Raw genomic sequence first — 14727 nt, forward strand, 5'->3', positions numbered from 1 at the left:
TTGCTCCTGGCCTGAGAGGGTCACAGTCATTCCACAGGCTCCCCCCAGGCAGGGGTTCCGTGGCTGGTGCCCCCGGCAGCAATCCTGCAGAGGCAGGGCATCTCCTCGGAGCAGGGTGTGCCATGGAGCTTCTCCCGGCTCCGCTGGGGTTAGAGGGTGGTGAGTCAGGCTGTGTGACTGTCACGCTCACTCTGTGACTCAGACCTGCTGGTGGCCACGGCAGGCAGCCGGATGACTGCAGCATCCCCGAGCAGCCCCGGGGAGGCAGATGAGTACTAAGGGCAGTGTCACCCCTTGCCTCTCTCCCTTTGCCTGCAGGCTTGGGGAAAGAATCACCCTAATGATCGTCGCTAATGAGCGTGCCTTGTTTCAACACACACTTGCTTATTCAAAGCGTCTCCTTCATCACTCCCACTTTCTCCTCCAGCCTCTTCCTCCACCTTGAGAGTGAAGGATGGGCCAAGAAACAGCACACAATCGTCACAGTGTTGTTGGAACACCCAAGAGTGGAATGGCCTAAGCATAGCCACAGAAATTCTTTCTCGTTTTCCCTAAGCGTTTGTCGGCAATAAACCCCCACCTCTTCCCATTGCTTAACTGGAAGAAATAATGAGGAACAGCAGTGGTGATAGGACCAGTTAACATTTCTCACAGCTTATGGCTAAACAGAGAATATTAAGCTTTGCACTACTCCCTGCACAGCTAAACTTCTGGGTGGTGTGGAGATCTAGACAGAAAATGAGTTCAGGAAGCGGACAAGTTTGTGGAGGAGAGCTCTCTTGGCAGCTATTTAAACCCAAGGGCTGACTGCAAGTCTTTGCCAAAAAGTCCCTTGGCCAAACAATGGCACAGCCAGGGAGGGAATCCTGCACTTACCAGGTTATACTCTCCCACAAATATCTGCTCCTGCCCACAGTTGGAAGTAAAATAACACAATAAACAGCTCTTTGGTCTCACAGCATACAACAGATATCATGAAACTGTTGCTATTGGATCCCTTTGATCCAGCATTAACTCTCAGTCCTTTCTTTTGTTTTTTTTGACTCAGTTTAACAATGAAGGACAATTTAGACAGAGACGGGATTTTTGCTGACTATTTTAAAACCAAATTTAGTGCCACTTTATTGAAACATTAGTTCAGAGTCTTCAGCTTACTACCTACTATGCTTCATATCGGGTAGAAGGTGGCTGGAGCGAAGGGCAGGGAATGAAAAGCCATCACGTTGGAGGCTGGCTCCCAGAAATCACACATTTCTCTTCGTGCCGCGGGCAAGAGTCTCGACCTCCTTCATGAAGCGCAGGCACAGCTCCTCCTGCCAGGGCAGAGCCACGCACTGCACAGCCACGGGCAGCCCCACGGCTCCTTCCACAGCCTGCAAAAGTTAAGGACAGTGCTGAGTCAGGGCAGGCACGGGACATGGCAGGAAGGGAGGGCAGAGGAAGACAAGCGAGGGCACAGCTCCCAGGCTGACAAACACCAGCCCTGCTGCACCACAGGGTACTGAAACAGTGGATGCGAACTGGGCTACTAAACAAGATCCCACTCTCATTAGGGGATGTAGACACGCCTTGGGACAATGCCCCAGAGGTGTCACTCTGCCAGTCATAATCTGCTGAGGCTTAAGGTCTTTTCCTGCTGACCTCTTTCAGCCTCTTGTCCCAAGGGTCTCGGTAGTGCCCTCGGTAATGCTTCAGTTCTTCTTCGTCGGCTCTCGTGACCGTGCTGACCGGCACCACCCCAGCAGGGAAGTTTAACACGTTGTACAAATTGGTGTAGGAGGTCGCAGCTGGAATACAGAGCATGCAAAATGGCAAAATTTAATGTGCTGGGCCAGCAAAGACCTTCAGATGATAACTTGAGTTGCAGGAATTGCAGGCTGAAGTTGCTGGTCCCAAGGAGGCCCTGAAAATGTGCTGCCTCAAAGGGACTTTTGATGGAGATGTTTGGATACCAGGGAGCAGAGAGTGACCTGTGCCTTCACCTGTCATTCGTGTGGAGATTAGGTGTGCTCTGGGAGGGACCAATTCAGAGTCTGCATCTATCCCTGGGGAAAAATCCCAGCTATCTCTCCAAGATATTCCTGATGTCCAGTTATGAAACACCACCGTGGGGATTTTGGATCCCAAAAGGTCATTGCTAGAGGGCTGGAGGACCCTGACTGTTTGCTGGAAGCTATAAAAAACCACCTTTTTCTGCAAGTCACACGCAATGAGCCTTCCTGCTGTTTGCAGGGTCTTGGGAAGTGTGAGAGAGCTGCATCCACAAGAGCCTGTAGCAAAGCTTACCACAGCTGTCCTCACTGCCACTCTCTGCTGCAGGAGTAGCTCTGCGGCTTTCTGCAGCAGAAAAACAGAGAAAACTCACCACTGAACAACTGGGACAGAGTGACCACTAATTGCTGCCCATAATAATCCAAACATCTGCAGCTCAGATGAGGGGTGGGTGTGGGAAGACCCACCCAGAGGCCTCTCCTTTGTTTTCTTCCACAGAGGGGAGAGTGAGCACCGTGTGTGGTTTGGGGAATGCCCAAGGGACCCAAGCATCCTGCTGCAGCTCTGCCCACAGACACCACCGTGGGTGTGTGCAGGGATTCCTCAGGGGACGTTACCAAAGAGCTTCCCAGCGTAGCCATGGTTGAAGGCTGGTCCCAGCATGGGACAAAGGATCACATCCAGCCTTAGCTCCCTCCATTTGGCAATGAATTCGGTGCGGTAAGCCTGGAAGGAAAGGCAGAGGAGGTGACAGAGGTGTCTGCTGGACAGCAGTGGTGGATCAATGCTGACAGAGAGGAAAAGGAAGGAGAAAGCCTTCCTGGATACAACAAAAAAAATTAAGATAAAATCTGAGCTGTGCTTTGAAGGGGTCAAGGGATTTTATTCTTCTACTTTTAGGTTTCCTGTCAGAATACCATGTGCTGCCCAGACCTAGACATTAATGCTAGGTGTGCGTTTCAGAACTGATTTCTTTGAGTATTAACCCAGTCCTTTCCATGAACAGCTTTGTTTTGGAATTATATTGAGTGGAGATCAACAGCAGTTTGTTTAGATGACTAAAATGTCACATTTCCTAAAAGCTTTGGTTATTCTGGTAGAAGTATTAGAAGATATGAATCCAAAATACTTCCACAAAACCTTCTTTCACTCTGCATGAGGATACAGGTAAGGAAAGGAAGCAGCAAGAGACATTTGGGCAGGACATCCCCCACAATGCAGGAGGCACAGCTTCAGGATTGTACTGCAGCTCCAAGAGAGACCCAGACTTGTAGTCTGGTTTGGCACAGCTGTGCTGAACATCAGGCAACGAATGAATCCACGCTCGAAGAGATGTCCCACTTTGTCTCAGCAAACAGACATGGGTGGAACCACAGTATGGTTGTTTTTGCAGCCGTTTTCTGGCTACAGGGACACATCTGTCCCATCATGGCCCAGCCCCTGTCCTGCACAACCTTTTCACAGCAAGTTTTCTGTACAAGAATCTTCCAGCACTCTCACAAAAGATCTGGCCTTGGAGCTATTCTTTAGTCTGACCTCAATTTCCACCTGCACTCTGAGATCCTTCCTGCTGAAAGTTCAACAATGAGATGTGTTTCCAGGAAACACAGTCACTGCAGCTAACCTGATTTTTTTTCTTTATTTTTTTTTCTGAGAGAAAAGCTGGTCACTAGCCAAAAGTTTTGAATCAACTCTTGTTTGCAGTAGATGAAAACATGTGAATATGGTTTCACGGAGCTACAACAATTCAAAATATCTTTGAAGCCTTCAAACCTTCTAAAGTGTTTTCTTTTTGGCTTCTTTTGGGAGGTTTTTTTTTTTTTTTTTTTTTTTGGATGATGGCTCTTTTTTGTGTGGTTTTTGTTGATTTGTCTGTCTTGGGTTTTTTATGTTTACTTGTTAGGTTTGGTTTTCTGTGGGGGTTTTTTTGGGAGTGGAAGAGGAATCTGTTTTCACCTTAAGAAAAACCCCATGCCCATTTCATTTCAAACACTCCCACCAGTGACCAGGCAGCTTTTTAGGAGTTTTTCCTCTGCCCTATAATTTGTCAGACCAGAGTGCACATCCATGGAGTGACTGGCACTGATAGAGGCTGGTGGTGCAGGCTGGGGGGATGTTTCTCCTCACGGAGGGTTGTGAGGGTGTCCCAGGGAACACAGATCCTGCCTTGTGGGAGGACACCAAAACAGCCTCTTCAGCATTGCAAAACACCAGCTGAAAGAGGATACTCTCTATAAATAGACGGAGGCAGCGGAAAATACCAGAGAGGAGAGGTGCTATTTAAACTGAAGGACAAAAATAAAATGAGGATAAACTGGAAGGGAATAAAGAGCACAGGAAACACGAAGGTTTCCAACCATCAGAGCAGGGAGGAGAGGAGCCAGTCAATAAAAACAAATGCAAGCATAAAACTAAATTGGTTTAAAAGAGGAACTTGGTCAGTTTGCGGCAGCACTGGATGCAGTTGTCCAGGAAAAAACTTCCTGTCTGAGGTTCCTGATCTCAAAAGAGTTCATAAGAAAACCACTTAAGTCACAGAGTTCAAGAACACAATTTTGGACTCCTAATATCTCTGCTTGATAGTTCAAGCATGACCTTAGCTCACGACAATAACACCTAATACCTGAAATGAAGAATTCACACCAAGAAGCAGAAAAGACAAATTGAAGCCTCATCTTTAGTGGCTGTTCCTATTCTATTTTTGTTTAGACAATGCAGGGCAAAGGAAGATGAATAATTTTCAACCCCAAGTCCATCACAGAGTGCAAAACAATTGCTTCGAAGCTTTGTAGACCTCTCACTAAGTAAGGAAAATAAGATAAAAGTCACATTACCGCCACTGCTCCATGCTGATCCCAGAGGTTTTTGGCAGATCTGGAAAGGTGGCAGAATTAATGAGCTTTGTGACTGTGGCAACAGAAAACAATTAAGAAAATGCCCAGACAGTCCATTTTTATGGTAACTGCATGACCCTTCTAGGAACAAGCAATGGCACCACCCAGCTGATTCCCCTGGTGCACACGTGCTTACGGGTACATCAAAAGAGCTTTTGTTAAAGCATGCCAGAAGACCTGGATAAAAATCAGTCTTCTAAATTCATTTGCTGTCAGTTTGGTGTGCCTGTGCCTCTTCTGGAGGTGCAGGTACCTCACACCACACCGCACGTGCAAGCAGAGACCTCTGCATTAACTTGGCACTTGGTGCTGTGGGTACCACCTGATGGGGAAAACAGCCCACATCTCCCTGTGCTGACCTCCATGGAGTCATCCCAGCTCTGTCACTCTGAGGATGCCTAAGCTCTTCAAACAACCTCTGGCTGAACAGCCCTGGGTAAGCCAGTGCTGAGCCCAGCTGGTGCAGAGGCAGCACACACTCACCTGGCTCAGCCCGTGCCACGCAGCCCCGCGGCAGGGCTTTGCACACACAGCCAGCTGGCATCTACCTGCATGCATGGGTGGGCACAGCCAAGCACATCCCCTTTCTCCAGAGCTACCTCAGAGTGTCTTACCCCACTCCACAGAGAGCGCTGAGGTCCCGGGCAATTCGTGGGTACTTTAGGAGGGAAGAGAAAAACTTGGGTTTAGTCAACAACAATGCAGCTGGAATAGCTGGCTACCCTGCAACTGCATTTTGGGCATCTGTCTTGTCCTAGCAGAAGTGGCTCTGAAGAACAGGCCAGTTCCAGTGAAGTGGGTTTACTCCCACATTAACTTACATGTTTAATCACAACAACCCATACAAATAAGGCTCTAGACCACATTACTAGTCCTGGAGAGCATCTTCGAGATGTGGGAAAGCTGTTTAGATCCTTGCTAGTGATATCCATTCTCCTGGAGCTCATTGCTGGATGAGCTGTATGCTCACAGGTTTCCTGAGAAAGGATCATATTTCAACCTCCCCAAGCAAAAATGCCACAAAAGGCTGTCAGACTCACTTGATAAGTTCAGCCTGGGTTTAGGGATTAAATATACTTCCCTAGGAAGCCCATCAGGCACTTAACATGAAGCAGCCAAGCATTCCTGGGTGGTACAATTTACCTCCCTTCACAAAGGACCTCCCCACCTTGCAGATTTCGTGCCACACAGGTGAGACACGCCCACACACTTACTATGGGCTTCAAAATAATAGCCAAGGTCCTTTTCACTAGAGCAGGAAGCCTGTAGGTGTTGAACTGAGATTTCAGGTTGGGATCCACGATGTCTCCTTTGCTGGAAGGGTAGAGAGTGAAAAAGTCAGGACAAGTCACCTGTGCCAGAGTGATAGCTACAGCAATGCTGCTCCCAAGGCAGGGTTTGTCTTGGGGGGGTGGTGCTAGAAGACAAAATCTGCCTGTTTCAATGGAAAACACTGAACAAGAGACGCTGAGGTGGAAATGCTCATTGCAGAAGTTACAGGTAAATCAGTATTTTACTGCCTGTGTCATCAGGGCCATAAAAGCTCTGGAGATCTTTACAGTGGTGCAAAGCACAGCCCTGGGCATGCCGAGGTGAGAGAGCGGCTGGGTGGGCACCCACCATGTTACCTGTGCACGAGGACTGGCTGCTGCTCATGCTAAAGTCATCCTGCCAGAAACTGCTCCTCTGCTGCTCATGACTCGGTTTGCACCCACGATACAAATGCTCTGGGTGCAGCCACTGGCCTCACAGTTCCAGGTTTCACAGCCCACACCCCAATGGGGGTTTACTCACAAGCAGTCCACCAGGTGGGCGGCCCCATCCGAGAAAATCCCTCTGGTGAACAGCTCATCCATCACGTAGTCGATCTTGGGCGGGGCAAAGGGAATGAGCTGCAAGAGAACCATCCCTGTCCAACCGGCAGCAAAGAGCCTTCTGTGAGCCTCCCTGCCTCACCAGTGGTCACCAGAGATCAGTGAGAAGTGGTGAGAAATGTACACCTTCCTTTGCTGCTCCAGGACAGCAAGACCTCATTTTCATCTGCCTGCTGTCCTTTCCCATTTTCCTATCCAAGGCATTAACACATACTGGGAGCTGGCACAGGCTCCTCTCCTCCACACGTTAGAGAAGAATTCTTAGAAACTTCAAACCACCAATTTTTAAAATTAATTTGCATGGCTGGAACAACTCCCATATAGAAATCTCCACTGGTGGAACCACAGAAAAATGTAGGCTAAAAGAAGTCCCTGGAGGGTCAACTGCTCCAGCCTCCTTCCCACTTACCCACTAAGAAATCTGTAAGCTGTGTTTAACAGCTGAGGGTTCATGGAAACTGTTGTGAGTTTGATATTTATGGGAACACCAAACATGATGGAAAAAACAGTGCTTGGGGTAACTTGGAGATATCTGAACACAATTATCACATCTGTTAGGCCAGAAATATAAGCAAGGTCACTCCAGTTTGGAAAACAAGCTGTTGCATTTGCCTTTCTCTTTTACAGGGAGCAGAAGCAGAGATGGAAAGTGATTTGTCCAGACTTTGTGAGGACCAGGGTAACAGCTCCAGGCAACCACAGGCATGGAAACCCACCGTGTGCCCTGCATCCTGGAGGAGCTTCCTTGTGTGCTGGACAGCCCGTTTCATGCTGGGCGAGGGCTGGAAGTAACCATCTCCTTCGTAATACCCGATGCGAAGAGGCTTTGAGCTGGAGTAAACCTGCGAGGAGAGGAGCCATGACTTGCAGCCAGGAGAAGCACAAGGTTGGACTGGTCCCAGGGCTCAGGGAGGCACCAGCTGAGCTCTCCTGGGTTGGGGGAATGGTGGGAGCTAGAGGGCTGGTGAAAAGCAGCGCTGTCCAGAACACACTGGTCCTTGGTACAGTCTTTCCAACACCACCTCCTGCCTGCCAGCCCTGCTGTGTGGCTGCTCCTTGGGGGTCACTCATGCTGGGTGTCCCCTGTCCACAAGGATGTGTGTTTCCCTGGATCCTTTGCTATCTCAGGACATGAAACCAGATGGAAATCTCCGGAGATCATTCTTTGTTGCTGGGCAGATGGAGACATGGGAGCACCTCTGAGCCTTACCTCCTCATCGAAGGGGATGGGGGGCACGGTGGGGTCCAGCTGGAACATCTCCTGGCACAGCAGCGCCTTCATGCACAGGGCCAGGCTGTCCACGTCCCTCGCCATGGGCCCCAGCATCGCCGTCACTGCGAGCACAAAGGGGCTGTCACTGCAGCCAGGTGGGCTGCTGCTGTCTCATAGTTACTGGTAGGGCTCCAGCATGGGGGAGTTTCAGGTCAGGGAAGAGGAGTAAGGAATGAGGGGAATGAGTGTAACGAGCAAGGAGGTCCAGCAGGGAGGATCTGTCAGAGCAGAGGCAGCCTAATGAGCCTAATGACCTCCTGGGCCAGGGTTCTGCAGGCATGAGGAGGGAGGGCTGCAGCCTTCTTGCCAATGCTGCCTGGGGGCAGCTGCGGCTGCCAGAGTCTCCTGGCAGCATCTCCAGTGAGACATCCCAGGTCTTTGGGATGCACATCTCACACCTCTCCTGATAGGTGTTGCACTGCCTGGTTCCATTCCATCACTGCATTGATTCCATCCTGCTGAGGTTCAGCCAACACTGGCCACAACCCAGAACACAGCAAATGGTGCAAAATGTTGTAACAGGAGGGTGCTTTAGTAGGTCACTGCTTCGGCTGGCCATGAGGCACAGGGCACAGCAAGCACCCTTGCTGGCATCTCAGTAGCAGGAGATGTAAGAGGCAGAGGTTTGATGTAGTAACATGTCATCATGGACTTACCTGACTGCATTCCTATGAGAGGAGAAACAGCTCCCTGTTTGCTGGGGACATAATGGGAGAAGCAGATTAGCAGCAGCTCTGTAAGGCAGGTCACCACGCTGAGCTGCAAACTTCCCATTTGCCCTCAGTCAAATCTAGATGGGCAAAAGTTCCTGTAAAGACTTGACACTTCCTAGGCTAGGAGGAAGATTTACACAGTCTGGAAGCTGCTAGGGACAGTATTTATCATCTCTTTCCCCTGCTGCAACTAATTCCTTATCTACGGGCAATCCGCCTCTGATAAACAGAAAACTCTTACAAGCAAAGCAAGGGCTGGGAAACATCTGAAAAGGAGATCATCCTGTAGTATTTGCTTTCAGCTTCTTGGCCAGGGCTATTAAAAACTTAGTAAGTCTTTGGTGTCATACAGATTGAAGTCATCTTGTGTCATTAATAGAGCAAGTTCAATGCTAACTTAACCCTGGGGGAAACCATGGGCACTACTACAAAGTTTGATGCCCTGTGGGGGACACCTTGCAGCCTCCGCAGTGGGTGGAAGAAGAGGACAGAAGTGGGCACGTACCTGATCCTGTTGCCTGTGGGTTTGAGGCCACAGAGCCCACAGAAGCTGGAGGGCAGGCGGATGCTGCCGGCCACATCCGAGCCGATGCCCAGGATAGAGCCTCCCCCTGCAATCAGAGCTCCCTCCCCACCCGAGGAGCCCCCGGGGCTCTTCTGGTGGTTGAGAGGGTTCAGTGTCTGGCCAAAGATGAGGTTGCTGCAGTCATAGCTGGGGAGAGGAAGATCAGCAGGTGAGTGAGGTACTTGTGCCTTTGCAAACCATAAACACAGGGCATAGAGCACCCGTGCAGGGATGGGTGTGGAATTAAGGTAGAATCAGCATGAAGTAGATTTGTTGAGACAGCTGAATTTGAGAAGAAAGAGGCATCAAATACAAGAGAAATCCTTTTAGATCCAAGTAAGGAGGCAATTAACGTGCGTGATTAGCTTGGATGGCGAGAGGCACGTGTCACAGTGTTCCCACGAAGGCAAACATGCCATTACTTTATCATGGTCTGCGGGATGTTGGTTTTCACAAAGGGGATTGCCCCCTGGTGCTTTAGAACCTGGACAATGACGCTGTCTTCTTCCTCCACTTGGCCCAGAAATTTCACCATCCCTCCGGAGGAGATGTGGCCCTTGGGGATGGGAAACAAAGCTCTTTAGGTGCAGGAGAAATGCTGTTTGGAGCTGTGACGAAAACAGACATAAGTCGTGATGCCTCTTGTGACACAGTTCCCACCTAACTTTTCTCAGAGGCAGAACAGGACCTGACTATCCCAGGGAGAACCAGATCAGAATAGGCTAGAAACTTCTGCAGAAAACAAAATTTTCATCAAAATTTTCAAAGGTAGGTTTGCTGGTCCCACAATATTGGATCCAGAACATCCTTGTCTGAGGGAATTCTTAGCCAGTCCTGATGAGGATGGGAAATCCTGGCCTGCTCCCAGACCCAAGGCAAAAGGCAGAGGAATTGGGGCTGTACCTTGCAGTTAATGTGGTCCTTGATGCTGATGGGAATGCCATAAAGCAGCCCCTTCTCCTTTTGCTTCTTCAGTTTCTGGAGCTGACCCTCACATCCATGAATGAAGTCTGTCACGCAGTTCACCTCCCGATTCACCTCCAAAGCCTCTCCAGAACACAGAAGAGCAGCAAGACAGATGAATGGATGGAAGGAGACATTACATATTGAGTTTTCAAGCTAAATTTTCAAGCTCCTCAAAACTTCAGCATTTATTATTCAGCTCTTACCTATAAACTGTGGATGTTTATTTCTGAGATATTTTTCTGCCCTGGATCTCTGTCCTATGCATATTTGCCTGTAAACCACCCTTCAGACATCACAGTACTGACAAATTGTAATCCCCAGTGTTGCTGGTTCTCTCAGCAAACCAGCTGATTTTTAATTTGAAAGTCCCACTGCAGGAGAGTCCTGCAGCATCTCTGCCATGCTGGAGGTATCACTCACTTTGTCCATGTAGGAGTAGAGGACACTTTCTGGGGACAGGGACCCCGCCTTCAGCTTCTCTACCAGCTCCACCATTGTCAGCGAGAGGATGTGTGAGGTCTGGGTGTCTGAGTTCTGCAATGGGTGGAAAATTGGGTACAGAGGGAGGAAAAAGACAGAAGAGGTTGGTTAAGGCTGCAGATACTCAATTCTAATATCTGCCCAGCCATCACCTTGAGTGGAAAATTTTAGGAGATATGCCCTGTAGACATGCAGACCTCCCACAGAGCACTGTGTGTGCTGGAGTGGGGAATTTGCTGACTGGGAATTTGCTGAGTCTTAGTTCATAAAACCAAAACAAGCAGAAAACTGTACCTTGATTAGAGAGTTGCATGAACCTGTAAGAGTGGTTTGACCTGTCTCTATTTGCTCTTCTACAGGCCTTCACTCCCCTTCTAACTCCAACTCACTGAATAGCAGTTCAACCAGCTAAAGTTTTACGAAATTTATCATTAACATGGAAAAAAAAAGTGTGGGCTGTTTGCAAGCTGTTTTCCAAGAAAAGAATAGCAGGAGGTATTTCTTACGGGTTTAAGACAATTCCAAGGGACTGACCTCCTCAAATCCAGGTGCTTCTTTACCTGGGCATGGACAGGAGGAAATGGCTTTTGGTCACTGATGTGCAGATGTTGGAGGGACATGAAGCCCTCTTGTACTTTGAGGATGATGGGGCAGACAGATCCCTATGGAGGGGCAGAGGAAAGGGGATGGGAGACGAAAGGCTTGGCAGTAGGGATGGATGAGGAGAAAGGACACAGGGAGGTTTGGGGTGGTGATCTGATTGAGAAGGTCCCAAGCTCCAATCTTTCTTTCATCCTCAGGATTTCCTCAATGGGTCTGTATTGGGGAATACTTAATTTACACTGTCTTTTATGGGAGGGTCTTTTGAGACAATGGAGAGTGATGACCCTCAAAAAACATTGGGTTGGAGATGCTCCAAAACGTGCCTGTGCCCCAGCCACCATTCACAGAGGGACTGATCAGAGCTCCCCCATTTCTCTGGTTATCCAAAATATAACCCCTTCCGCGCATATACCCCAAATCTACCTCTTGCTTAAGCCTGCGAGCTGCCTTCTCCATCCTCTCCAGGGCCAGATCCCGAGACCTCCTTGCCTCATCCATCTTCTGCTGGACCTGCCTCCGTCCCAGCCATTTCAGAAGCACCACAGCTGCAGCTGAGCTGCAGAGCAGAGCCGAGAGGGTGCGAGGGTCTGCCCAGGATGGATCCAGGACCTGCCACAGTCGCTCTTGGGTCATGACTTGTCTCTCAGGTCCAGCTGAAGACACCTGGCTCTCACCTTCTCGTCGGAGGGCTGATGAATGCAGCCTCTGCGCTCGCCTGCTGTGCAGGATCAGCTCTGAAGCAGAGTTGCTTTAACAAAGTCCAGGAATGGACTTTCCAGACCGTGGACTTTGAAAGGGTCTGGCTGCTGGAGCAGCGTTGTGGGTCAGGCTGCAGAGCAGTGTGCTCAGCTTACTCAGTCTGGGGGGGCATCCCCAAGGCTGGGGTGTCCCCAAGGCTGTGTCTCCCCCAGCCAGAGGCTGTGGCTGTACCTGAGTGCCAGCAAAGCCCAGCTCTGTGCTAGCCCTGCTATACCCACATGTAATAGTTAATGAACACTTAAGCCCATTAACTAGAGGTGCTCAGCTGTCATCCCTGTTGCTCAGGCAGCCTCACCTGCAGCCCCGTGAGCCTGGGAAAATATTGTTCTGCTTGTCCTGGGGAACCTCATGCAGGGAGAGAAACGGCTCCTGTGGAGAGGTGGGAGCACAGGAGAACCAAAAGAATGAAGGTGCAACAGTGACTCTGGAAGCGCAGTGTGGAAGGAACTATCTGAAGATGCCTTCAAGGAGTATGACTGCTCTGTGTCATTTTCAAGCCCAGGCCCTTTGAAAAGTCATTTGCCAACCTGAATCAGAGGTTGAGCACTTTTGGGAAATCCCCTCTGATGGATCCAGAGTCTGCTCTGCTGTTTTTAACCCATCCTCCAGCCAGCAGAATGCAAAGAAGCTGGACCATGTAGTCTTAGAAGCTGCCCCTTGCCACGGGTGCTCCCCCTGCCCAGGACTGTCCCATGGCTTAATGCAAAGAGGAGAGGCTGAAAAAATTAAGCTTCTCTCAGTTCTCAATCATCTGCGAGCCCACAGGGAAGGGACAGGGGATGCCTCTGAGAGCTCATCGCCAAGAGGCAAGGCCACCCCCCTATATCTGGAGAGACGCTGGCTCTGCTCCAGGCAGCAGGGTAGCACAGCTTGTAAGGGGAAAGCATCCAGGATAGCCATTGCTCTCTGGTGGAGAGGTCGTGCTTGGGGACAGAAGCCAGCAGTCGTGCTGCTGTATCATGTTACCTTCTTGCCTGTTACAGACATGTCCCATGGGATATTCCTGTGGCAGCAGGGAGGAAGCTTGGGGAAGACGTGAGACCTTGCAGAGAAACTGCTGACTGGAAAACTGAGGACAATCCTCCCTATTTGGACAGGGCGGGCAGCAAAATGAACCAAGCAACTCAGTGTGGATGTCACCAACCTCTCCCCACTGACTGGTCTTCACTGCCCCATCCCAGCCTTGAGTGCTTCAGTGCTGCCATTCACACCAACCTCTTGCTGCCCAGGCCGGGCTGGGAGCAGCCTGCAGTTGGCCCTTGTGGCAGCTTCAAGTCCCCAAAGCCACCCAGCAGCTCCGGCCCTGCCTGGTGCACTGTCCCAAGGTTGTGAGTTTGCTGGAGAGCTTTGCTCAGGGCTTCCAGTGAGGAATAATTACAGGTTCAGGTTCACTGGTGGCTGCATGGTTTGGAGTCCTGCACCCTGCCCACCTCTGTGCCAGGGAGAGAGTGATTAAGCTAACAGTGAAGTGGTGCTTGGCTCTGGGAGCAGAGGTGCAGGTGGCACTGCCTTTCCCGGGAAAAGTCCTCCGGGCTTGAATTTTAAAGTAAACATATAACGCCATCCAGCATTTTCTGTGTGGGCAGAAAGCACCTGTAACCCCACTGAGGCTCTTCTGGGCTTGGCTTTACATAGCATTCAGTCATGGGATGCCTGGAGCTCCCTCCCTCCTGTTCTCAAAGCCTGCTGATAAAGAATGGGGGTCCTTGGGAGGTGACTTCTCCGCGGCTGTGATAAACTATCCCAGCCCTTGAAAACACTCCATGCTTTTGCATGGCTCTGGTTTAAACTACAATAAATACATTAAAAACCCAAACATTAATCCTGCCAGAGCTTTGTTACCATCTGCTTTTGACATCCCTGCATTGGGAAAACACTTTAGCATTGTGAAATTCCTTTCTGGAACACCCTTGGAAACCTGCCGGGGGCAGCCACCGCTGCCAATCCCAGCGCCAGTGGCCATCAGTGGCTGGAAAATCCTGCTGGAAAACCTGGCATGGGCTAAATGGGAGGAGAAGGTGTGCAGGGCAGGCTGTCTGCTGTCCATCTGACCCTGGAAAGCTGCTCAATGCAGGCTTCCAACTGAAAGGGAGTGGATTTAGGTAAGATATAAGAAATTCTTTCCTTGGGGGTGGTGAGGTCCTGGCACAGGTTGCCCAGAGAAGCTGTGGATGCCTCATTTCTGGCAGTGTTCAAGACCTGGCTGGGTGGGGCTCTGAGCAATGTGGTCTAGTGGAAGGTGTCCTTGCCCATGGAAGGGGATTAGAATGAGATGATCTCTAAGGCCCCTTCCAACCCAAACTCTTCTGTGATTCCATAATCTCTCCTTCAGGCTGTGCAGGGTGCCAGCAGCCCTATGCTGTGGGAAGTGGGCCACAGCTCCCTCCCTGCTTGCCAGAGTCTGCACGCAGGCTCAGCTTTCCCTTCTCACTGCTGGTCTGTGCTAGGGAAAATGCCAGATTTCATCCTCAGGGAGCTGAGAGCAGAGGGGAAAATCCCTGTTTCTACAGCACTCCAAGTAGTAGTCTCAGCATCTTGGACAGAAGACACCCCACACCCCAGTTTCCCCATCTGTAAGAGAAAGATCATGTTCTTGTATTTCCCTGGG

The 14727-nt window shown here is 50.1% G+C and overlaps 1 protein-coding gene across 1 annotated transcript; it reads right to left on the reverse strand.

Annotated features, from left to right (window-relative positions):
* Positions 1 to 1244: 1244 nt before the first annotated feature.
* Positions 1245 to 12008, reverse strand: LOC309575849 (vitamin D3 hydroxylase-associated protein; the record flags this gene model as incomplete). The annotated part of the gene is made up of 15 exons (XM_082286683.1): positions 11784 to 12008; positions 10698 to 10811; positions 10215 to 10358; positions 9734 to 9867; positions 9252 to 9458; positions 8690 to 8730; positions 7971 to 8095; positions 7477 to 7602; positions 6681 to 6778; positions 6101 to 6200; positions 5501 to 5544; positions 4827 to 4866; positions 2610 to 2718; positions 1642 to 1787; positions 1245 to 1373 (listed from the first exon to the last, which is right to left on the reverse strand). Exons 1-15 carry the CDS (start codon positions 11991 to 11993, stop codon positions 1245 to 1247), a joined length of 1767 nt encoding a protein of 588 aa, XP_082142809.1. The 5' UTR covers positions 11994 to 12008.
* Between the last annotated feature and the right edge of the window lie 2719 nt (positions 12009 to 14727).

This window comes from Coloeus monedula, assembly GCF_965178545.1.
Source record: "Coloeus monedula genome assembly, chromosome: 9".
NCBI lineage: Eukaryota > Metazoa > Chordata > Aves > Passeriformes > Corvidae > Coloeus > Coloeus monedula.